General features: G+C 41.6%; 1 protein-coding gene across 1 annotated transcript in view; it reads left to right on the forward strand.

The window, feature by feature from the left end:
* Window positions 1-26,386, forward strand: part of Lemd3 (LEM domain containing 3) — a 50,237-nt gene that overhangs the window by 18,620 nt on the left and 5,231 nt on the right. Inside the window, exons 2-9 of the mRNA XM_076554178.1 lie at window positions 6,706-6,743; window positions 9,573-9,639; window positions 12,004-12,071; window positions 22,922-23,001; window positions 23,094-23,239; window positions 25,126-25,227; window positions 25,338-25,440; window positions 26,068-26,246. Coding sequence (XP_076410293.1) covers window positions 6,706-6,743; window positions 9,573-9,639; window positions 12,004-12,071; window positions 22,922-23,001; window positions 23,094-23,239; window positions 25,126-25,227; window positions 25,338-25,440; window positions 26,068-26,246 — 783 coding nt within the window. The remainder of the gene's footprint in view (window positions 1-6,705; window positions 6,744-9,572; window positions 9,640-12,003; window positions 12,072-22,921; window positions 23,002-23,093; window positions 23,240-25,125; window positions 25,228-25,337; window positions 25,441-26,067; window positions 26,247-26,386) is intronic.

The raw sequence follows: 26,386 nt of genomic DNA on the forward strand, positions 1-26,386 counted from the left end.
AAATTCAAACAATGTAATTGGCCTTTTAAATCCTTGAGTACAGTTTTTCTATTTTCTTTGTATTGTTAGTATTTGATACTCACATTTAAGCACTCTTTATTTTATAAAATCATTATAAACTGTTATTTGGAAGACACATGAGATTATTGCCTCTCTTAACAGAGACAATTGGAAAACTTGTCCTCTTTTTTTTTCCCCTCTTCCTTTATTTCATGAATCAACTATTTTAGGTTTGTACCTTTATATTCCAGGTCGGTAAATAGGCTATCGGGTCATTTGTGCCTAGAATAAAGGTAGTGGAGTGTTCCCTGAAAGGACGTCTTAGAGGAGTGGACTGTAAGTGACTTCTGGTTTAAGTATACGTTAACTGTGCTGTGGACTGAGAGCAGATTTAACAGGGCCAAGAGTAATGGTCGAATTGTCAGGAAACAAATGTGCAATTACTGTTGCAAAAGAATGGCCTGCCTTGTTCACTGCCCTTTTTAGATCCGTCTGCCTGACGGTGACATTCAGAAGTGCTTGCCACAAGGTGCAGTGTTCTTCAGCTGTTGGACACCCTCCCTCTTCTCCCCTCCCTTTTACATGTAATCAGGCCATATAACCCCACGCATGTTAGAGATGGGACTCGCAGATTTGAATACCTCTACATAGAAAGAGACAACTCAGAGAGACAATGTAATTTAGGTGGCTAATGCTGCTTAGATGAATGTTTCCTAGGACTCCCAGCTAGTGTCAGGTTACAGTTCCACAGCTGTAATTGGCCGCCTCGGAAAGCCTCTGTCTGGAGACCTTGCTCTGCAGAAGGAACTGAGAGGAGGCCTTAGCTCTGCTCTCACGTCCTATAACGAAGCATAGCTGGCATAGAGCAGAGACTTGTTTGGTAAAATCTCATGTTCAGAGGTAAGGCCGAATGATGTATCACAGTACTGAGTCCGTAAGTTACAGCTTCTAAAAACTGATGTCCCATGGTCAGTACCAAGGGCAGGCAGACCTGTGAACGAGGGGCTTTTGTCAGAGAGGGCTGTGTCATCACGGGACATGCCACTGATAGGATACCCCTTCCTAGGTTGCAAGTAGAGAACTCGGTCGGCATTGAGGAGGACTTGCTGGGAGGCGTTTTCCTCACCTAAGAGCCAACAGCATACCTCCAACAGCAGTCTCCCAGCTGCATTTCAGTTGTTTTCAATGTGTTGTAGCATAAAGAGATGAAAGTTTAATAACTCACAATCAGAAGGTGCTACAGAAAAACGCTCTTTGTAGTTTTTTTTTTCTTTTTGTTGTTGTTTGGTTGGATTTTGTTTTTTGGTTTTTCGAGACAAGAGTTTCTCTGTGTAGCCCTGGCTGTCTTGTAACTCATCTGGTAGACCAGGCTGGCCTCGAACTCAGAGAACTGCCTGCCTCTGCTGGGATTAAAGGTGTGCACCACCACTGCCCAGCTATGCTTTGCTTTTTAAACAAAGTAAAAAATACTTGAGATTTGGTAGTTTTTATAATGAGAAGTACATAGTTTTGTAGTTAGACATAAATAGATTTTAATTTTTTGTCTTGAATTCTGTTTACTAACATGTCTATCTCAAGGAAGTAGCCTAGCCTTTCATGGGTCAGGATCTCTGAACAGAATGTAGTAATGCATTCCCTAAAACTATGGTGTTGTATTAAATGAGGTACTTTGTATGTGTCAGCCAGATTATTCCTTGTACAAGAGCGCTACAGTGTGATTCCTTTTACTCGAGAGAGGCTTGTACAGTGTCATACAGAGGCATGAGTGGACCTTGGTACTGTTAGTGAAGCTTTCGTCTAGGAGACTTAAGCCTTCAAACTTAAGTTCACCACCTCTGTAAGCACCAATTTCTCCAGGATGTCAAGATAGGAAGAGGTTTTGTGGTCTTGTTGGGAAAGAACGAAGCACCAAATAGTTAACTGTCTGGTTGTAAAGATCCTGAGACTACCAGGGGTCTGAGATGAGGAAAGTCCCAGTGAGTTACAGGACTTCCACACCTTCGTGTTGTGGCTGTAGACTGGACACTCGAGGGGGTCTGAGAGATGAGGAAAGTCCCAGTGAGTTACAGGACTTCCACACCTTCGTGTTGTGGCTGTAGACTGGACACTCGAGGCAGAAAGAAAGAAGAGGAGAGCAGACGATGAAAATTACCAGAAGCAAATGTCTAGAATTTTCCTGGGAAAAAACATCTTTCTGTGTTCTATAATTTGCTTTAATTGCAGATACATAGACTAGAAAATGTCAGTGCACAGTGAAGCTAATTGTGTTGATCCAGAGAATGCTGGAGGAAAGCACTCAGTATGTATACCCTTGCTCTTTTTCAGGTCTGTGAGTAGATGGTTATTCACTATGCTTAGGACTCTTCGAATTACCCAGAAAGACTTGCTCCTTATTACATGAGCTAGATAAGAAATGCTTCTAGTTTTCTGAAGTTTCTGTCTTTGAGTAAATAAAAATGTTTAAGATCCTACTTGCTGACCCCCTAAATCGTCTACAACCTGACTTAAGTTTCTTACTGCTTGCTGTCTGTTCCTCTGTAGAAGATTCTGGCTGTCCTGGCCTCTTTCCATCCCAGGAGTAACATACCAGACACGTGACTACCTTTCAGCCTTTGTGTACTTGGCCGTTCTTTCTGCGTCTGACCTTCAGATTTCAGATAGTCACATGGCGCGTTCCTCAGGTGTGTCTATTGAAATGCAGGCTGAGGGTGGCGTCCTCCGATTGTCGTACATAGAACAGCTTCTTTCCATCCAGTCAAGTACTGCTGCCATCCCCGGGACTCAGAGCTGCCTGGCTCCAATGTGCTTTTAGCATTTACTCGTTCGGTGTCTCTTAGAATCTGTGGAAGAGAAGTCCGCAAGGGCAGTGCGTTCCACTGTCCACTTGACACAGCCTAGACGGACCTGGGAAGAGGGAATCTCAGTGAAGGGATTGCCTTTATCGGATTGTCCTGTGGGCACGTCTGTGGGCTCAGCTTCTTGCCTGCCCCCTGGAGCGGTGCCATCCTTGAGTAGGTGGGCCTGGGCTGTGTATAAGAAAGGTAGCTTGAAGAAGCCAGGAAGCAGCGCTCCTTCCTTCATGATCTCGGTTGGCTTCCTAAATGATGGACTGTGACCTGTAAGCCAGATAAACCTCTCTTTCGGGTTGCTTTAGTCTGTTTTCTCACAGCTACAGAGATTAAACTAGGACACATATATTGATTTATTCAGTGCCCATATTTACATTGTCTAGCATGTAATAGTCAAAGCACTTAGTAACCCACGTGGAGTTCTTTGGAAAGGTCATTAGCTTATTTGGTTAAGAATAGTACATACTCTGAAGTATACCAACTCATAGATGTGGTTGTAATTTATTCCTGGTTAGGAATTAAGAGTCATTGATAATGCATAAAGCCCACAGATAACTGGTAAAGGAATTATTTGTTAAGGAATTATATTGAGGAGAACAACTCACAAACACAGGAGGAGGCAAATCTGTCGCAGAGTCCTGGAAGGTGAGAGCTGGTCCCGCTCTACTTCCCCTGCCTGAGTCAGTTTCCACTGTCCAAGAATGTGCCAGAGAGAAGGGGCCCCACATACTGCTCTTCAGGATTTAAGCTGGCCAAGAGGCCACGCCCTAGCGGCTGGCTCCCCAAGGTCATAGGTTGAATAAATGCCCACTGCAGGTTGATAAATGTTCAGCCTAAAAACTGGAAAAAGTTTACATTTAATGAAAGGTTTGACAAAACAGTGTTTTTGAAATTGGTAACAGAAGTTTGGAGAAGGGAAATAAAAACATGTCTTGTTAAATTTATAAGCTAAAATTTAGTTCTTTGTGGCAAAATGTGATAGGAAAATATTGGAAGGTTTTGAGGATCGAAATTAATCATATTAGGAATTTGATTTGTAGTCATGAGTGCAGTTTAAAGGAAAGATAAGTCATCTAAGGATAGGTACAAGAAGAGTTGGATGTATCTGAAGTCTGCAATAACCTGAACCAGGAAGTGGAGGAGATGGCCAAACCAGGAGAATTTGAGAAAAAGCAGTGATGTGAGACTGTTGGGAGGCATGGATAGAGTAGAAGGCAGGAAGTTTGGAGAGGGACTTCATGGCTGGCTGTGCCCTGGGGTGGCAGTGTGACTCTACACAGGGCTGGCAGTGTGACTCTGGGGTACACAGGGCTGGCAGTGTGACTCTGGGGTACACACGCTGGCTGTGCCCTGGGATGGCAGTGTGACTGTGCGTGGCACGGTCACTGCTCTGGGGTACAGCTGCGAGCTGGAATCATCCCGTTCACCTAGAGACGAGGAGGCCAGCTGGTCCAGTAATGGAGTTCTGCTGTCAGATACTCTTGAAATAGGGTCTTGTTTACAGTTGCTAGGTTTCTCCATACAGTTAAATAGGTCACTATTGATAAGAAGGTTTGTGGGTTTTTAAACATGGTAATTCTTTTTCTCCTGAAAGACCTGACAGTTCCAATGAGGTGTATTGGTGTTTTAAAAATACTAAAATGGAGCCGGGCAGTGGTGGCGCACGCCTTTAATCCCAGCACTCGGGAGGCAGAGGCAGGCGGACCTCTGTGAGTTCGAGGCCAGCCTGGGGTACCAAGTGAGTTCCAGGAAAAAGCGCAAAGCTACACAGAGAAACCAAAAAAAAAAAAAAAAAAAAAACTAAAATGGATTGAGGGGAGAAAGATGTGTGAACATACCTCTTTCATGAGCTTGAGGACTTATTGTTAAGAATTGCTGTGTTTGGATAGAGTTTCCCTTTCAGACTTAACCACAAGGCCATATTTTACTCTTAATTCAATTTAAGCATGTGTCAATCGTTGGCATAACACACTGATCTAAGGGTAGACAGCGTCCCCTGCCTTTACATGTGCCAGTTCTCAGGGTTAGTCTGCAGCACAGATCCAGGCTGTGAAAGACAGCAGTAGTTTTCAACAGCCTGTGCCTGTCACCCACCCTCCTGCCTGCCGGTCCTCCTGACCCCTCCTCCCGCTTCCCTGTAATTTAACACTCGACTTTGACAGCCCGGAGTAGCATGTGTGCCCTGTGGATGTAGTGTGGTGGGTTTAGCTTAGGCAGCTGGAAGCCTTTCTTTCCCACACTCACTGCTTGGCTCCATTCATACAAATGGGACGAACACCTGGTTTCAGTTGAGAGGCTCCTGGAAGAACAGCAGTCTGGTGACACACCACTCCTGATTTACATACTGTTCTGCCGGTGCCCGCCACACACACACACACACACACACATACACACACACACACACACACACACACCACTTTCATCACAAGTAACTGGGAAACTACTGTAGCAGGGCTTTCTTCAAAGACTTTAGAACTTGTCTTTTCAGGGCTGCATATTTTTTATGTTTAAAAACTTGTTTTTTTAGTATTACTTGACCAACTTATTTTAAGATTGATAAAACATTTTGAGTAGTGTATTGAGCTTTATTTCAAAGCGTTCAGATGTAACATTGAAATTTAATGCTACTTGAAAGTAGTTTTGCAGCCCATGTGTTTTGATTTTTTAATTTAATATTTAAGATGTTACTTCTTTTTCCTACTCCTGTTTTGAGAACTTCTGGTTTTTTATCTTTCAAAAATACTTCTTTCCCACTGTCCCGACACCTTTTTTGTTGTATGGAGACAGACCATTTGGAAAATCTGGTAACTGCATGTTCTTCCCTCCCATTGCATTTTAATTATACCTTGTCAACATGGTCTTGAACATGAACTTTCTTAGAATCAGGCAGTTCCTGGTTCCTATGGAACTTCCTGTTTTCTCGAATAAAAATAGAAAAGCATCTCAGAAAGGAAATCTGGTCAGTGTGAATGACTTTATGAGATCAACTGGACTATATAAGCTGAATAAAATGTGTAAAAGTCTTCAAGTGTCTGTGAACTTTGAATATTTTTGTATAGAATTAAATAGGTGATATGGGAAGAAGTTCTGAGTAATTGTGAGAGATGGTATATATTTAGCATTGTAATCTGGCATTGTATTTTGGGGAGATTTTAGGTAGAGAGAAATAATATACATGGAATTACTATACATTGCCTGTATAAAACTTGATTGTCGAAGACTGACATCTAGTTGTCATCTCTTTGATCTGTCTGTTTTCTCCTTGCCATTTTTCTAGATGTTAGCGAAGAGTCAGAAGGTTGGTTTGTTTTCTTTTTGGTCGATATTAGGAGTTTGAATCCCAATAGAATTACTTGGTGCTGAAGCAACACGTTAAGTTAGAAACATGAGATAGTTAGTAATGATAAGTGGGCAGTATATATTGAGACCCTAGTGGGTGATCGCTACAACTATGACAGGCATTTTACAGGGATTATCATCTGGTTTCGTCCTTGCCGCAGCTGTAGAAGGTGTGGGCCATTGTTACCTCCCCTTCATAGGAAGATGAGAGAGTGACCAGGTCAGGAAGTTAAGGAGGTATTGCTAAATACTCGTATGGAGATTTGAGTCACTGATTCATCATCGCACCAGAACTGGGGCTTTCGGTTGTGATGGAGAAAGACGATGAATTTCAAGTGAGGATGGCTAGCATAGTTAGTCATTCCTTTCCCAACTTTCTCCGTCCAGTTTGTTTACATTTGTTTGCATATGTGCTTTAGTTTAACCGTATATGCTGGCTTCTCAGGGTACGTGTGAGGAGGATTTAAATTCTTGAGTGATGCTAATAGTTCTCTTTTTTCTTTCTTTTCCTTGATAGTAAAAAACCCCTTTGATGAAACATTTGGAAAAATACAAGTAAGTAAAAAATCATAATGCTTATAATTTATGTCATGCTTTAAGTGATGAAAAGATTAAAGTGACTATATACTAAGAAAAGTAGCTTTATAAGGCCCTTTAGTTAGAAGCATTATGTTTTCTCATTCTGGGTATCCCTACCTAAAATATAACTAAGTCTGACCTAGAGCAACTCCTAAAACTGAAGTGTTTATTACTTTAAAAGATAACGGCCCCATCAAGTGGGCGTGGCATGCCACCCCTGACCTGGTTCTTATACTTAAAAGTATGCCTTGTTCCAGGTTGTCTGACGCCTTGGCAGGTGTTTTCTGCTGTCTTTCCTTTGTCTCTTTGGATCTTTGTTCTGTTGGCGTGTTGACCCATCAGGAAAGCAAAGGTTTAAAAGGAAGCAGCAAGGCTTTTGAAAGATCTTCCTCAAAGGGGGATATAATAACTTAACCAAAATTTATTACATCAGAGTATTTTTGCTTGCCATATTATAGACACTTTGGATACTTAGATATTTAAAGCTGATGTGTATATTATAGTACATAATTCTCTGCTAATTGTTTATTATAGGAACTGACCATTACATAGATCTGTATCAAAAGCTAATTGTTTTATTCAAGGTCATATAATAAAGCACAGTCAGACCTGTAGAATATTATTTCAGACTGTTAGGAGTGGAGCTTTGGAATAATTCTGTTCAGTATATTCTGTAGTGAAGACATTTGTTTGCAATGCATTTGACAACTGAGTCTTAAAAATGTGATAGTGTCATAAATGAGACTTGGTACAGTGGAGTCATGGAACTTTGGAAATACAAAACTATTTTCTTTAGTCATTTGTAGTATCACAGAGTTGGTTTAAGAATCTTGGGTTTCAGCCCCAGCTTTTACTTTTTGGTGTTTGAATTATTGTATGTTTCTTTTTTTCTTTCTTTCTTTTTTTTTTTGGTGAGATAGAGTCTTGTTATATAGCCCAACCTGGTCTTAGATTTGCTATTCTCCTGTCTTGGTCTCCTTGTCCTGGGATTACAGGTATAAACCACTATGCTCTGCACTTTAGACTTTGGGTTTTTAATTTTGTGTGAAGATAGGAATTGCCTTGATTCATAATGACATAAAGATGAAGTCAGCGGAGGATGATATGGCAAAAAGCTTAGAAGCAAGCAGTCACCTGGAGGGACGACTCCTTTGTCATCATGAGACATCACCCGAGGACATGGGGTGGGGATATCGAGCCTTTTGAGAATTTGTTTCTTCCTGCCGTCACTGATCATAGGTGCACTGACCAAATTATGTTCTCAGTGTGCAAACTTGTTTTCTTTGTTTCCTGGACATGGATGTGGGGACAGAAGGATAGGTGGGTTTCCTGTCTCTAGACACGTGCATGTCACATTCTGTACCTTCTCCGTGGGCATGTTCATCCAGAAACCCTGTTCTGTCGGGCTCTTCAGACAAAAGGAAGTCGTAAAGACAGCCCCTGGTACTCATGACCTGATCTTCTCGGGGTTACTCATCTCATCTTCCTCATCACTTACTTTGCTTATCTTCGTTGCAGTTGTTCTTAAATTTGGATATCATTGGGTAAACTACTTGATAGATTACGTAGACCATGCCACGCTGACTCCAGATCATTTCTACCTTCTGGTCTGTAGTTCTCCAGTCACACACGAGTCTGTCTTAGACTTTGCTCCTGGATTTTCAGAATAAAGGCAAACTCTTTCTTCCTGTCTAGGGTTCTGTGGCAGCTGATTCCGAGCTGCTTCTCCTTCCCTTTGCTTCTGTCTATGGGAGAACTGTAACCAGTGCTTCCACGCTGCTGCTCTGCCTGCGCTTGTGCTGTGCCCTCCACCTGGAGTGATGCTCCAGTCTTCTCTTCCTGTCTGCCCAGCGCGAACGCTCTGTCCACAGATGGGCTTTCGCTTACCCCTGTTAGCACTGCCCTTGGCAGCTCTAATGGGACACCGCATGGTGGCGGTCATGTTCTTGGGACTAGGAGTTCATTGTGTCTCACTTGACTCCTTCGTTGACTGCTTCACATTAATGGTTGGTAACTGTATACAGGGTCGTCTTGAAGTCTAGGCCAGGGTTATGATGTCAGAGTGACAGTCCACGCTCCTGCAGCCCCATGTGATTGAGTGAGATTAAAACAGACCACCGAGAGTGGCTCGGCAAGCATGGCAGCCTGAGTTTGAACATGCGAGGTGGAAGGAGGGAAGCAGTTCCTGTTACTTGTTCTTTGATGTACATGGGGTGTGTCCATGTGTGTGCAACCCATGTGTGTACACAAATGAAATCAGTCACTCCAGCACACAAGTAAATTGGATGGAAGACAGACAAGAACAGTTTATATATATATTAGAATTGGAAGGATTGCTGTGATGACTAGGGGATTTTAATGTGTGAGATCCTTCTTTGTGATTTCTTTTTACTAAGATGTTCTATTTTTAATTATGTGTCTCAGTGTGTGTCTGTATGTGCACATAAGTACTGGTGCCTGCTGAGGCCAGAGACAGCAATTCCTCTGGCACTGGAGCTACAAAAGGCTGTAAGCTGCCTGATGTGGGTGCTGGGATTGAACTCTGGCCCCCTGGAAGAAAAACTCTTAAATCACTGAGCTACCTCTCCAGCCTCCTGGGTCAACTTAATAGTCCTCAAGAAAGTAAAATACTTAATAGTGATAATTTGTGGTAAGATTCCTTAAAATATAGTAGCTATTGTTTCCATATGGATTTGTCTCTCAGATTATGTAGCTTTAACCATTTTAGCTTGATTTCCTCTTTTAAATAATTATAGACATTTTTTCTTGGAATTGGTATTTTATAATAACTTTTTTTAATTTTAGGAAAGTGAAAAAAATCTTCTGATGAGCACATTATACAAACTTCATGATCGATTGGCCCAGCTTGCAGGTATTATTTTAGTCTTCATTGTCTCCCAAACCATTTCTAAAGTTATCTGTGTGTGTGTGCATGCTCCGTCAGTAGACATAGGCTCGCCTTAGTGCAGACTTGTATTTATTCAACAATCTTCTTTAGAGGTTTTTACAAGAAACTCATACAGATGTAATCGAGGCAGTTTTTCTGCTTGCCATATATATTAAATGTAATTTCTATATTGTGTAAATAGTAACAAGTTCTGAAGGCTTAAGTAGTTGCATTGGATATGCAGTGGTTAATGAAAATCTTGGATAGATACAGAGGTATAGATTTTCTTTTGGTGATTATGCGGTTGTTTTTCTGTAGTTACAGTAAATGCAGTATTCTATCTTTAGTTGGCTCTTCTCATACTGCTCTTGTTAGGTCTAGGTATCAACACACCCACAGTCTGAATAATTTAATGAAAGTAATTAAATGAGTCCTTACTAAGTTTGATACTGGCAAGCAGTATCTGGAAAACTACTGTAGCATATCTGCTTGTCCAATTCAGTATATAGATTTTTAACATTTTATGTATGATCTGAAAGAAGTGGCTTCGGATTCCTTCTTATAAGCAGTACAGGAAAGATAAAAGCAGAGCCTTCCAGCCTCTGCAGGAGCAGACTGCTGTGTGCAAGTGAGGTCTTGGGCAGAAGTCTGGGGACAGGTGTGGTGACTCCTCGTTAAATGGAAGTACTTAAGATCCTGAGGTTTGTTTCCTTGTCTTATCTATCTTGCTCTTTGAGTCCAAAGTTTTGCTTGGTTTTTTAGGTTTGTAATTCTGTGTACATCATTAAATGCTTTCTTTGTACTGATTGATTTGCCTTTGTTCATATACTACAGCTAGTGACATTTATTTGGTATGCTTTAGCACTTGGGAGTAGGTTGCCTATATTCCATAGCTAAGAAATCTTAATGTTGCTGACTTAAGCCTGGATGGCTCTCAGTAGCAATTTTATAAAGTATGGTCTGTGGTTTACTAAATCAGCACACAAGGGCTGCTTTTGAAGATGTAGGAGTGCCAGAGTGGCTTTTGGCAAGTTTTTTCCCATAAAGTGCCCATAGTAAATATTTTAGGCTGGCTTTGTGGACTAGACGGCCTCTGTCACTACTGCTTTATTTTGCTGCTATAGCATGCAAGTAACCGTAAATAGTATATTAATCAATTAGCTTGACTATATATATATATATATATATCCATCCCAGTGAAACGTCATTTATAAATAGCAGCAGCAGGCCACATTTGGCCCTGGGCTGTCTTTTTCTGACTTGTGTTCTGGATCTGTGGAATCTGAGTCTCTGAGAAAGCATTGTAAAGTTTAAAGATGTGTTTGTCCAGCAGATAACTCTCCTCTTATCTAACTACCACCAGTACAGCCTGGATCCTTGAGCAAACTCCTAAGTGAGAACATACTTTCCCTATGGAAAGATTGGGCAGGATTGCACTTCAGTTATTAGAACTTGATGTTGTTTGGCATTTTTTTTTTTTTTTTTTTTTCTTTTTTTGAGATAGGGTTTCTCTGGCTGTCCTGGAATTCACTCTGTAGACCAGACTGGCCTCCAACTCAGATCTGTGTGCTGCTGCCTCCTGAGTGCTGGGATTAAGGGCGTGCGCCACCACATCCAGCTTATATTTTTTTGGCTGAAGAAGGTATTTTTAAACTACTTGAAAATAATAGGGCAGCAAAAACGTAAAACTGAATTTTAGTATGAAGAAAAATATCTCTAATAACCACATGTAGTCTGGAAAAATGCTTTGAATTCTCTTCAGTTATATTAAAGAAGAAAGTGATTTTCTCTAACTTTTATAACACACCCCTTTATAAAAACGAAGGCATAGGTTCCTAGGTAGAAATGTCGGCCTAGTTTCACCATTGATCTGTGTTAAGCGATTTTCAGGGTGTCGCTCTTGCCAGCGATGAGCTTGGCTGTCCTCTGAAAGCAGACGTGTCTTAGTGCGCTTCTAAGTTCAGACTCAATGACTCTGGGGGTTATTAGCTTTATGAAGTGGTGTATAGGTTAGCAAAGAGAATTTTCTGGATGTTCCCCTTTAAGAATGACAGCCTTCAGAGTGACACTGTGCCTGTGTTGCCTACAGTTCAGAACAGAGAGGAAGGTGTTCTTAATTAAGTAGACCAAGGTTCATTTAAAAGTAGTGCTTCACTTGAAGGCAGTTGTTTGCATTAGATACTGGATTGTTCTAGAAAACATAAGTAATGTTCATCAGTCTTCACTGATTATATACATACATATATATGATTTTCTATATAAAATGTCATTTGTAAAATATTTTAAATTCTACTTCTTTCTTTTTTTTAATATTGTACTTACTCCACATCAATATGCCCATCTTTTCAGGAGATCATGAATGCGGCAGTTCCAGTCAAAGGATGCTTTCCGTCCAGGAGGCAGCTGCGTATTTAAAAGTAAGCAGTGAATCAGAACTGTAGCCGGATCCTTCAAGTTTCTAGATCTGTACCACTGCCAGAAGTATTAAGCATCTGATTACTTTAATTGTGCTGCTTAAGGCGCGGTTGTTATCTCTTTCTATAACGCGTTTCCATACCTGCGTTCAGTCCTGTGTCACCCTGCGTTCAGGTTTGTCTCTTCTTCCTGTTACTCTACCTGAGTGCTTCTCACCCTTCCAGTGCTGCGACCCTTAATACAGTGCCGCATGGTGTGGGGACCCCAGCCAGAACATGATTTTCGTTGCTACTTCATCACTGAAATCTTGTTACTGTTATGAATTATGATGTAAATGTCTGTGTTTTCTGATGGTCTGGGGGGTTGTGACTCACAAGTTGAGAACCACTGATCTATTCACTTGTACATTTGTTTACATATATACATGCATTGTTGGCTAGGTTCCTGGTAAGAGAGAACATGTGGGCTTTTGTGTTATTGTGGCTATAAAGCTGATTGAAGTGTATTTATGTCTAAGAATTTAAAGCTAATTGTTTCTCTAGTTCTACTTCTGCCATGGATTTGACAAAACAATGTAGCTTGAGTTTTTCTGCCTTGCCCACAGTCAGGACAAATCTTTGTCACCCACCAGTCCCACAGCCGGTCAGACCCAACCAAGTAAACACAGAGACTTATATTGCATATAAACTGTTTGGCCGTGGCAGGCTTCTTGCTAACTGTTCTTTTATCTTAAATTAACCCATTTTTATAAATCTATACCTTGCCATGTGGCTGGTGGCTTACCAGAGTCTTTACATGCTGCTGGTCATGTTGGCGGCTGCAGTGTCTCTCTGCCTCAGCCTTCTGCTTCCCAGAATTCTCCTCTCTCCTCGTCCCACCTACTTCCTGCCTGGCCACTGGCCAATCAGTGTTTTATTTATTGACCAATCAGAGCAATTTGACATACAGACCGTCCCACAGCAAAACAATGTCATGATTGCTTTTGGTGAATAAGTGCTTAAAATAGATTTGATCCTGGGAGTGTAATTGATGTAAAGCTCTGAAGCCTCATTCTGAATACCTATTCTAACTGTAGAAGTTCATTGAGTTGTAAAGACTTTGTATATGGTTAATTTTGGTGTGATGTTTTTATTATTTGCAAAGGTTTTTTTTTGTTCTAATAATAAAGTTTATAAAATTACCAAAAGCAGTCTTACCATCTAGTATCATGTAAGCAGATATAATGAAAGAAAGTTGGAAGTTTTTAGTGTTTTAGAAACTGTGTATAAGGAAATGCACATAAATGTGTAAAGAGCATGGATACTACTAACTAGGCACTGTGATGTACACCGGTGCTCAGAGCTGCTTGGTAGGCTGGAGCAGGGGAATTGCTTGGAACCCAGGTGTTGAGGACAGCCTGGGCAGCTTAGTGGGACCCTGTCTTAAGAGAACAGAAGGGGAGAGGGACATTTAGACAGAATTAAGACAGGTGGGAAGCAGGCAAGAAAGCAAGTGAGAGCTAGTCATTTGTTTCTGGTCTGCCTAGCTTCATCTCAGGACTAAGACGACGCGTAGGTGAGTTTTCTGAGCTGTTACAAGTCATCCCTGGAACTAGTTGAGAAATACTAGACGGTTATAGATGGAAAATGCCGTTCTGATTTGTGAGAGGGGAAAATGGAATTTAAAAATCATACTGGAAAGTTTTCTGACGGGCCACTTCCATGCAGATAACCCCATCAAGATGCGAATGCTTGCAAACTGAAGTGGGATCTAGCTTGCAGGTGGCTGTGTGGGTTCAGTGTGAACAAGCGTCCTTTCTCCTTCATACCCCCCCACCCCCCGTCAAATATCATGGTTTTCAAAAGTAACACGAATTCTTGGCTAGTAATATCTTAAGTGTGTGTACAGTACAGTGTGGTAGCTGTGTCCACGTTGTTATGACTGAAACCCTGTGCTCCATTGCAGTCACCTGTTGTCCTCTTTTAAATTCTGACAGCCACCGACGGTTCTGTTTTCTGATGATCTTTGTCTGGGTGTTGGGTCCATCTGTGAACGCTGGGCCTAGTTGCTTGCTGTCTCCTGTCAACTAGTAGGTTGCTGTTTCTCCCTTCGGTTCTGCCATTACCTCCTTCATAGATGTGAGTCATCCCATGTCTGTATGTCAGTCTAACTGCTGTGTTGTCTAAATGGATTGAGCTGCTCGTCAGGATAGGACGTTCTGCCTTGTCTCGGTTTTGTTAAACCGGTCCCCATGTTCCTTAGTTGGCCATTTGCATGGAATCTCTTTCTCTCTTTTATCCTTCTCAGCCTGTGTGTATGCCCTTAGATCTGACATGGGATGCTCTTCATTTATTTAGTCTCCAGTGTGTCGATGAGGTTGCTTCCGTTTTCACCTGACATCCATTCCTGATGGGAGGCACTGGGCTTTGGTGGTTTTTTCTGGTCACTGGAAAGTGTGTAAACTCTGTATGGAAAACTTGTTTCCCTCTCCTGCATTCTCTTGTGTAAGCTTTGTGTAGTGAAATGCTTTCATTGCTTTTGCATTGATTGTCCTTTATCTTTTATGGTATCAGTGCCGTAGAGTGTGTCCTTTAGATTGTATGTCCCTTAATATTTATAGCCCTTCAACATCCTTACAGCTTTGAAGACATGGTTTTGTTTTTTAATTTGTTTGCTGTAGTTTGAAGTGATTCGTGCATAGCTCCCCATTACAGTGCTCTGTATTTGTCTTATGTGTACCTTTGTAAGTGGGCTTTATACTTACATGCTTTTATGTTGCTACTTGAATCTTTCTTTTAATATTAGATGCCTTTTGGCTTTTCTTGTAAGGTAATATTAATAGTATTGAACTTTGCAACCTTTTTATGGGAAATACGGTTTTTGAAGGTTAGTTTTCAGGATATGATATTCCTAGTTGACAGGGAATTTTTTCTTCCTCTTTCAGCACTTTGTATACTCATCTTACTTCTTTCAAGATTTCTGCCCCCCCAAATCTGTTGATTGCATAGGTAGGTTCCCTATGCAATGAGTAGCTTTTTACCTTCTTTCAATTTTTCTTTGCCTTTTCATAATTTGATGATAATGGTTTGTGTGTGGGGGGTGTTAATGTTCACGAGGGAGGAGAGAGGTCAACATTATCTTCCTCAGTAGCTCCCTTCTTTCTGTGAAAAGCAGGGTCTCTCACTGACCCTTGAGCGCCAAGGATCCACTGCCTCTGCCTCCACAGGTCTGGGATTGCAGGTGCATGCTACCACACCAGGCTTTCTCCATGGATTCTGGGGATCCGAACTCAGGTCCCCCTGCCTGTATAATAAGCAGGTACTTTGCCAACTGAGCCGTCGCCCCAGCCCCTGATGATAAGGTCTCTTGATGTGCTCTTACTGAAGTTGTTCAGATCGGTCTGTCTTCTGACTGGTCGGGTTTCTTCACTCTGAATGCCTAGTTCCTTTTCCATATTTGGGGGATTTTTTAATGTACCTCTTGCTGAATAATATCAAAGGAAGGAGTTTGCAGATTTTTTTTGTATGCTCTTGAACACTTATAATTAATTTTCAGTTAACTTTATTTGTTCTGTTACACGTGCTTGCCATTAGAAGTGGACTGTTTTTAAATTAACTTTGCATAATTCCTGTGTGCATTGCAGAAAGATGCAGTAACAATGTGGTGATGAAGATCAGACCTAGGTTGAGACTCTAACCCTGTGTATTTGAACTGTCTGTTAACTTTTATGAATATGTTCTGTTGAAAGTGGAATTTTAAAAAACATTGATGTATTTGTACATGTAAGGAGTATTTTGCTTGCACTTATGTATGTACACCATTGGTGTGCTTTGTGCCCTTTGAGGTCAGAAGAGAGTGTTGAATCCTCTGGAATTGCAGTTATTGAAGGTTGTGAGCTGCCATGTGCGTGCTATGAATCGAACCCGAGTCCTGGAAAAGCAACCAGTGCTCTTAACCACTGAGCCCTTGCACCAGACTGGAGAGGGACTTGTTAATGTCTCAGAAAATGGTTGGGACGTTTGAGTGAGTATATAAAGAACTTAGTGCGTGGCTCTTACGGTAGCTTCCTCCCAAATTTTCCTTCTGTGTTTTGCTGAAGTAAATTAGTTCTGTTCTAGACAAAGGTCTCTAATAACAATGATGCTTCATTGTAGCTCAACCCTGGTTTGTTTGCTTTTATCCTGAACTAGTGAGAATTTGCCAGTCACTTGTAGATCATGTAATGCTTAATAGATTGTTAATAGCAAAAGAATCCAAAAGCCAAAAGATTTTTGACTTAATATGGGTTATGATCATACAGCTCATTGTTCAGGGTAGAAAAAGTTGCCAGGAGGAGTAAAGAAGGAATTTGATTGAGGAGGCTTAAAGGGACATAGAATAAACTATTTCAGAGGAGGGGCATATCTTGTAGAATCCAGTGTAATCAAATGATTCCTTAATGAAATAATTAAGTGATTTCCTTGCTGTTACTTAGAAACTGACTGGCTTCTTCCTTCTTGCCTTTTTTTTTTTATCTAGTTAAGTCTCTCACAGAGGTGATAGCACAGATGTGTTTGATCATACATTCTGGAACAAGATGTATTTATATTTTGGAAGAATACCAAGACTTAAAATTAACTACTGTACTTGAAGGGTGACTACTGTATTTGAAGGACTAAAGAAGTGGGATAGTGTTTGGAAACAGAATTTGACTTGGAGAGGCAGGGATTGGCATGCAAAGCTTTTTGAACCTTTCCTTTCCCAGCCACTTGATTGTAGCTGAGCCTCAATAGTAATAGAGGCTCTAAAAAGTGGGAGAAGCCCAGAGTTAGACTTGGCACAGGAGGGTCTCGGGCAGGCAGGGTGGAAGGTTTTGGGTCCACTGAAGTGTGTGTCAGAGTTCACTGGAGTCCTGAGCTCACTGTAAGCCAAGATGTTGATGATCTAGCTGTAGTTGTCATGTTTTTCCTGAAATTATTTCATACTTCCAAACAGGTGGATTTTATTTATTTATTTTTTTAATTAAACTCATGATATTCATTAATTACACTTATGATATTAATCACATTTGTGGTATTCATAGATTACATTCGCAGTATTCATTCAATTATATGCCTAATGTCATTTCTTGAAGTGGGGAGGAGGTCTTAAATACAGGCTTACAGCACAATGGGAGGACCCCGGAGGGCAGAAGTTTGCTACTGATGTTTTACAATCTTGCATCTAAGCTGTTAATGCCCATTATTCAGGATACACAGACAAGGAACTTCCCTTAAGCATTCAGGAGGGTGAAACCTGGCAGGGAATTAGCATAGGGAGGATATCAAGGTCAAAGTCCGCAAGCAAGGCAACAGTTACCCAAAACGGGGGCCAGGGACCTATAGGTCCTCCTTTTATTAAAAAATGAGCTTCTGACTTGGGTTGCGTGGGACGTCAGCAGGTCACCTTAACCGTTATGGAGACACCTGCCCAGGCCACACAGGTGCTCTGTCTTAGGTTGGCGAGTGCCCCCCAGGCATTACCCGTCTCTGAATACTCATTATCATACAGGCTCAATCGTGTGTGAGCTGCATAGTTAATTGCTGCCAAAGATTTCAAAGTGGCACTGGGCTTGCAATCTGTGTGTTCAATACAGAAAAGACCAACGGAGGTTCTATCTCACCCATAGCCAGTAGGCTAAAGGCAACTGAGCCATTCCCTTCCTTAACAAACCATACTGTACATTGGAGTCCTTGTAAGATAGTATCCCAAAAGCAACTGGAACTTGAGTTTATAAATTTATAATTTTCAAAGCCAATCGAGATGTATATAACTACTGAATTGAATTTATCATGCCCAGTAGAATGAAAGATTAACTAACTGTGGTAGCTACTTTTGTTGCCAGGGTCTCCACTGTGCTGGCTGTAGTAAGCAATTATGACATGGTAATCCCAGACAAACAGGTGGATTTTGTAGCATAGGTTTGGTCTGATTGTTGTTGTTTTTATTTGCTTGGTTTTGTCTCTGCAGTGCTGGGCATTGAACCCAGTAGATGAGGCCCCAGGCTTGCAGATGCTGGGCGAGCGCTCTCCCTAAGCTGTACCCAGTTTTTAGTCCGTGGGACAGACTGAGCATTGAGCTTCCCTTTTGCTTATAACTCTAGACTTCCACTGCGAGTTATAAAAGAGTCTAGCCTCCATTTCTTTTTTGCTTTTTTGGTTTTTTGAGACAGGGTTTCTCTGTGTAGTTTTGGAGCCTGTCCTGGATATCACTCTGTAGACCAGGCTGGCCCCAAACTCACAGAGATCCACCTGGCTCTCTGTGCTGGGATTAAAGGCGTGCACCGCCGCCACCACCACCCAGCTCTCTTTAGTCTTTAAAGGTGTATCTTTAAAATTAGTACGACTGCAAGTATCTCCTTTTATAAATATTCATATATTTACTCTTAGAATTTTGTACATTTGCCTCTGCCATCAAACGGCTAAATTTTTTAAATTGTTGGATAATATTTTATTATGTAACCGTATTGTATTGGGATTTTTTTTCTAGTCATTTCCTTAGGAAATAATTCTAGAAAGGAAATTACTTTGTCAAAGAGCATTAGCTTTAGGAAGTGCTTTTGATACTGTTGAGATCCCTTCCGAATTTACTGACAGTCTAGCCTAGCCTCACTCAGTTGGCTTCTTTAATTTATCTCTGTGGCAGAGTAACAACTCCTCCCCCAAACATGCTATCAATGACTATAAGGTATATGCAAGCTTTCTGTTTATGGAGAAATCTTGTATTTATAGTTTGTATTTATATTATGATTTCATCTGCAAAACAGTTAACGTTATTTGCTGTAGGGGTAAATGAACCAATCACTTCTCAGCCTCTTGGCTCAGCTCAGGTGTAGGAAAGTGCAGAACTCCCACAAATGCACACTAACTTTCCTGGGTTCTATTGCATTTTCAGTAGTCATGATGAATACTTCTCGGTATAATGCTCTGTCTTGTTGAATTTGATTCTTTACATTTTATTATCGTTTTCTTTATCCTGCTTTCTCCTTCAAAAGAAATCTTAATGAACTTATTGACATAATGGATCTTTATCTTACCTGCTGCTTTTATTGAGCCTTTTTCACAGTGTGGTCCTGAACCCTGACTTACGTTTGTGGAAAGTTAAGAGGTCCCTCTGGTGGAAGACTTAGGAAACACATGCTTTCGGTTTCCATGACAGCGCTTACTGGAGCATTTCCTGATGATTTCCCTGTGGGGCGATGTGATGAGTGGTTGGTCAGGGTCTACGCTGACACAGTGAGCAATATTAAGATTTGTGAGGAACGGAATAGGGAAGTGGTAGCTGCGGACCAAGTTATGGCCAGATAGGACTTGTGTAGTTCAGCTTGGTGCAGAGTCATTGCTGATTAAGTCCTATGTGGAAAATCAAGTATTCTCAAGAGGCCGTGATGGGGGTAGTACTTTCAGCAGAAAATTACTTCTTCTGATCAGTAATACTTCTGAAAACAATAGGATAGTCTGGTTTTCTACATTTTTACACATTTAACCGATTCCATTGAAGTTTGGTTTTATTTGTATCTTGATGCCTTTTGTCTTTCTGTAGTTCTCATTATGCAAAATTAAATCTTATAATAGCTGTTTGGAGAAAGAAAAAAGTATTGTAAAAAGAGGGAGTTTTGTAACTGGTTTTATTGAGTTCTCAGTTTACTTTGGTGCTGGGTGCTGCTCTCCATGTCACAGTGATTAGCAAGGTAGGTGACATGAATCCTACTTTATGAAAACAGCTGAGGAGTTTGATAACTGGGTCACCCGGCTAGAATCGGGTCAGACTGGGAGCTGGGGAGAGTCTGCCCTCCCTGGTGTGCTGGTCCGTGGTGATGACCAACTAAGTCCGGAACCCTGTGCTTCTCACTGGATATGAGCACACTAAAGGGGCAGTTAAAAGTGGTACACCTTGTAGACAATATATATTCTTCTCACTAAGGGTCTGTATATATAGTTTGTAATGGAACTGAGATCTAGTCCCAGATCTGCTTGATACGAAATCAACCCTGTCTCGAAGAAAAAAAAAAAATCCAGAAATCAGCTTCTCATTGAGTCATGATGAAATTCAATATTACTCCCTTTTCTGAGCCATAGTCTCATTGTGCAGCCGTGGCTGGCCAGGAACTCACCACTCACCAGACCAGGCTGGTCTCCAGCTCAGAGGTCCACCTGCCCTCATCTCCTGAGTGCTGGGATTAAAGAGATACACCATCACTCCTGGCCCAGTCTCATTTCTTGGTGTATAGTATATATCCATCTTAAAAGTAACCAGAGTACTCTCTAAATTAAAGGCACATAGCTGTTTTTACCTAGGAACATCCTTTTTATGAACTGTCCACATTAGGTTTCTAATTCTTGGTGGTATTATACTGTACTGTATGTATGTATGTATGTGCACTTACACATGCTACACTTTCCAGGTGTATTTGATTTTCAGAATAGCTCCTGGAAAGGTATGTTTTAAAACCATTGTCAGGTGCATCAGATGTTTCAAAGTCAAACAGCAAGTCTAGTGTGGTGTGGTGATGACCCTATGATCCAGAGGTGGTTAACTTGTGGTGCATACATGCAGAGCTCCAGACTAGCCAGACAGGGCCACATAGCTAGACCATCTCAAAATAGAACAAGTAATAGTGCTTCATGTAAAAGACTCTGCTTACTCCAGAAAAGAGAGACCGAAAGATACCTTTTCTATAAAGCAAATTCAAGTAGATGGCCTGTGCGCTACCTTTATTATCTTAAAAATCCTGTTTTGTGTCAAGTCATGATCCCTAGCAGAGTGAGCTGGGCTTTGTGCAGTCTGGTGTGTTCGCACACCAGATGTGCTAAAGCAAGTTCACCAGGGAATTGGGAAGGACAAGCATGAGCCAGTGAAAGCAGTTTCCAGTGTCTCTGAAGAAGAGACCTCTTCACCTTCAAAGGCAGCCTTGGCACTGCAGGAAGTACATGAAGTTCCGCTCTGTGAAGGCTCTGTCGGCATAGGAACCCTCGGCTGCTTTTAAAAAAGAAACTTACTATTTAAAATATGTTTAAGAAATCAAATAGGATCTGGGTGCACCCACCTACCTCCTACACATACATGCACACACCCACGCTAAGAAGTACACAGCCTACACACCACACACACACCACACACAATTAAAAACAAAGATCATATCTACACAGAACTACCAATTTTTACACTTTTGGATTTTTCTATAATTATTTAGAATTATTTCTATAATTGCTTTTATTTGTGGGAAATGTGCATATACATATGTTTATGTATGAATTTATATTCTTGGGTTTTTTGAGGCAATGTCTTATATGTAGGTGTGGCTAGCTGATATGGTAAATATGTTAGTATATACTTAAATATTTTATCACATTAGTTAATAAAACTGAGAACATTTAAAATTATTCATTTGGAATAATAATGAACTTAATACATGGTAAAAATACTAAATACTAAAATGTAGTGTGTGTGTGTGTGTGTGTGTGTGCTTAAGTGCCATGCAGGCACACATGTGGAGGTGAGAGAATGGCGTGGGAGTGGCTCTCCCCTTGTTGCTGCTGGCTGTCTGAATACTCAGGCTAGCTGGCCCACTTCTTCCTGGCGATCCTCCTGTCTCTGCCTCTCAGATGACAGCAGTGTTTCTGTCATAGGGTATACCACTGCCTCCAGCTTTTTACAGATTCCAGAGGTCAGCTCTGGTTGTCACTTGCACAGCTAAAGCTTATCCAGAGGAAACTAGATTCTCTTTTGTGTTCAGTGTATTATGGTAGTGTTATGGTTGAAGCATGTCAGCAAAGTGCAGCTTTGCATGAATATAAAGTAGTCAAGCAAGACATTTAAACAACTATTTTCAGGTAATTGTCGATACTCTTATTTAATCAAACCTCTAAGAAGAAGTAGTAGTAGTTAGAGTGAGAGGAAGCGGAGGAGGAGGGGAGAGAAAGAGTGGGCGTGTAGAGGCCAGAGGATGTTGAGTATCTTCCTCCCTCCCTCTCTTCCACCCTGTCGGAGACAGGGGCTCTCAGTGAACATGGAGTTTAATGTGCTGGCTAGACTCCTTCCCCACTCTGTGCTGGGTGACCCGTGTATGCCGTCATACCTGGCCTTCCATGGATGCTGGGTGTCTGAACTCTGCTCCTCCTGCCTGGTTTCAGGCTCCCCGCCATCTGAGCCATCTCCCTAGCCCAAGTGGTAATTTCAAAACAAAACAGTAGTTCTTGTTGGCAGTGACGAGTTTGTATTCTGTCTAATAAAGTTTTTGGCTTTGGCGTGGACTTTGAGTAGGTCTTTCACCTGTGTGTGGTTAACCTCTTCGGAAACTGGGTGGACAACCTGGAGTGCTGAGTTACTAACATCTCTCCGTTACTGTATCAAAGCCACATTTGTTAATGTCATATCAACTGAAAGTCTAAGTACTCTGAACTCATGGTGGCAGTGACAAGTGTGAGTTTTTCTAGTTTATTCTTTTTTACTTGAAAGTTTGGATTTATCGTTAGCTATAGTTGCATTTTTTGAGCTTCTGGGCTCAATGGATTAACTTGTTGAAAACTTAAAGCATCCAAGTCTCAGATTTGCCATTTGTTTGTTTGAATATACTGTTCCATTTATAAAAAGTAAAATAATTTATTATCACAGTGATATTTGAAAACAAACTGAACAAGTAACTGAAATCCATACTACAACCAGAAATAAAGCAGAATATTAGTAGTGGTTATATGGGAATCCTGAAAGGATGGTGGCTTTTCATTTTTTTATCTTTTGATATTGAATTATATGTTTTCATTATTGTTTATGTGGTTAAATAAAAACAGAGCATGTTATTTGTATGACCGTTTACATGGGACTATTGAGAATGGTTCTCTGTTTTTCTCGTTAGGATTTAGATCCTGAGTATGAAGATGTATTTAATACTTCATTGCTGTGGATTTTAAAAAATGGGAAAGATGTTGGAATAAGGTACAGGCTTTGATTTTCACTTTGCTGATTTTGTACTGTAAGAAGTGGCTTTTTAAATGTTAACCTCTTCTGCCTTAATCGTTTTCATCTAGGTGTGTTGGTTACGGGCCTGATGAGGAGCTGAGCAACATAACGGACGTGCGGTTTTTGCAGTCCACCAGACCGCAGATGTCGTTCTGGTGTCGGTTCCGACGCGCATTCATTACCGTCACCCACAGGTTGCTGCTGCTGTGCTTAGGTAAGCTGTCAGCTTGGGAGGGTCTCACACCACCCTGTCTAAAGGTCAGAGCCCAGCGCTTCCCCACTTCTGTAGTCGCCGCCGTAGATCACCCCAGAAGTTTGCTCTTGTGTGACTGGGACCAATACCTGACGGAAACGACTTCCAGCAAGAAGGTTGAGAGCTGTCCGTCCATCATGGAAGGAGGGCTGGCAGAGCAGGTAGCATGGGGCCAGGAAGTAGAGAGGAGAGAGAGAGAGAGTGGCTGGAGACAAGTGTCCCCAACCACCGGCCACCATGACTCATCCCTTCCAGCTAGAGTGCACTCCTAAAGTCCCCAGTTAGTTAGTACTGCAGCGGGCGAGCCAGCCTTTGTGAGGAGACGCTGTTTTCAGTTAGTACTGCAGCGGGCAAGCCAGCCTTTGTGAGGAGACGCTGTTTTCATGTTTCCGGACACCAGTGAAGCTGGGGTAGTTATGGCAGTCGTGGACCTAAGGGCTTAGACAATAGTAATGCAAGAAGAGAGAGAGACTTTGTCATGGAAAGGTCACCGAAGGAGCAAGTCTAATAGTGTGTATATGGAAACCTACTTTTAGAAAATAGAATTGGAAACTAGAGAAGTTGAGCTTATTTTTAAGCTCTTAAATTTTTGGTTTAAAATGTCACTTATGAGAATTTTTAAATTTAGGTTCTTTGATATTTTCATAACAGGAAGTAAGGAGTTATTTATTCCTCTTTTTTGTTTTCTTTGTTAGGCTTTTAAACATAATTCAGTTTGCTCTAATATTTAGTATGTTTAGTAAAACTCTCTTTTCTAGTAGTTTAGTGCTGAGAGAAAAAAAGCCTGAAGCAGTTATTTTTTTCTTTTTAATAGTAGGAATTTAAATACTCATCTGTTATATAATGGAAGAACTTTTTTTTTAGAGAGGGGTGAAATTTGGGGGAAGTACTTAGTAAGTTTTCCTGTGCAGTAAGTTTTCTCTGGGTAATCAAACTTTGCACTCCGTTATTCCAGTGGGCGGTGGAGATGTCACTGTTAGTCCAGCCACAGTGTAACAGACTGTTACTGACCACGGTGGAGATGTCACTGTTAGACTAGCCACAGTGTAACAGACTGTTACTGACCACGGTGGAGATGTCACTGTTAGACTAGCCACAGTGTAACAGACTGTTACTGACCACGGTGGAGATGTCACTGTTAGACTAGCCACAGTGTAACAGACTGTACTGACCACGGTGGAGATGTCACTGTTAGTCCAGCCACAGTGTAACAGACTGTTACTGACCACGGTGGAGATGTCACTGTTAGACTAGCCACAGTGTAACAGACTGTACTGACCACGGTGGAGATGTCACTGTTAGTCCAGCCACAGTGTAACAGACTGTTACTGACCACGGTGGAGATGTCACTGTTAGACTAGCCACAGTGTAACAGACTGTTACTGACCACGGTGGAGATGTCACTGTTAGTCCAGCCACAGTGTAACAGACTGTTACTGACCACGGTGGAGATGTCACTGTTAGACTAGCCACAGTGTAACAGACTGTTACTGACCACGGTGGAGATGTCACTGTTAGACTAGCCACAGTGTAACAGACTGTTACTGACCACGGTGGAGATGTCACTGTTAGTCCAGCCACAGTGTAACAGACTGTACTGACCACGGTGGAGATGTCACTGTTAGACTAGCCACAGTGTAACAGACTGTACTGACCACGGTGGAGATGTCACTGTTAGACTAGCCACAGTGTAACAGACTGTTACTGACCACGGTGGAGATGTCACTGTTAGTCCAGCCACAGTGTAACAGACTGTTACTGACCACGGTGGAGATGTCACTGTTAGACTAGCCACAGTGTAACAGACTGTTACTAACCACGGCCTGTGCCCACTCTGAATGTTGCAGGTGTGGTGATGGTTTGTGTAGTTCTCCGTTACATGAAATACCGCTGGACTAAGGAGGAAGAGGAGACAAGGCAGATGTATGATATGGTGGTAAAGATTATAGGTATGGACTTTATAAAATCCTAAACTATTTCTTGAACAGTTACTGTGTGATAAAGCTACAACATAGTTGTCAGAAGTTGATTACTTGTAAAGCTGTTGATTCATTTTCAGATGTTTTACGGAGTCATAATGAAGCTTGCCAGGAAAATAAAGACTTACAACCTTACATGCCTATTCCGCATGTTCGAGACTCCTTAATACAGCCCCATGACAGGTGTGTGAATCAGTACATGGAGCTGTGGCAGAATGTGGGTACCTCGGGAGATGTGGGTTTTACTGAGAGTCGTGACTCCTCTTAACTGCTTGACTGGAAGGACATAAAAGTTCTTTCCCCGTCCTTTCAACAAGTCTACCCTCCTGATGTTCAGTGTGTACCACGAATCCGGTTTCTTCTCAGTCCTGCATGTGTTTATTCTTGTTAGTCAGTCTTCCTCTTTATCCCCTTCTTTTCCTTATACTAAGAAACAGAGGCAGACAAACGCTAGTGATGCTTTTAGTCATATTTTAAGTACTTAGGTTGTTGTTACTGAAGCTTGTCAAATGAAAGCTAGAGTCTAACTTTTTGAAATGAAAAGAATCAGCTACCATCTTAAGTCTAGTGGCACATGTCCCTCATCACGGGGCACCGTGAGGACAGCAGAGAGGAAGCCTGTGCTCAAGGCACACCTCTGCAGATGGGAACTGTCAGTCAGCCTTTAGATACACTGTCAAGAGTGGTACTAGCTGGGGGAGGGAGAGACAGAGACACCCGCTCATCAACAGTAACCTCCTCCACTTGCTGACGTTTCCAAGAGACGTCAGGCCATGACTGGGTAACTGTGCCCTTTTGTTTGTGCGGTAGGAGGAAGATGAAGAAGGTCTGGGCTAGAGCCGTGGACTTCCTTGCTGCTAACGAGTCCAGAGTGCGCACGGAAACACGAAGAATAGGAGGCGCAGACTTTCTGGTCTGGCGGTGGATCCAGCCCTCTGCATCCTGTGATAAGATCTTAGTGATACCTTCTAAAGTGTGGCAAGGCCAAGGTATGGCTTTTCAAGCAGAACCAAAGGTTTTCTTCTAATCTTTTTAATATACATCATAGAAGTAACAGAAACACTGTAATTTGAAGATACTTGAATGTAGAGCTTCCTTTTCCAGCTATACCCATAGAGGGAATAAATGT

The sequence above is a fragment of the Peromyscus maniculatus genome, chromosome 18 (assembly GCF_049852395.1).
Source record: "Peromyscus maniculatus bairdii isolate BWxNUB_F1_BW_parent chromosome 18, HU_Pman_BW_mat_3.1, whole genome shotgun sequence".
NCBI classification, from domain to species: Eukaryota; Metazoa; Chordata; class Mammalia; order Rodentia; family Cricetidae; genus Peromyscus; species Peromyscus maniculatus.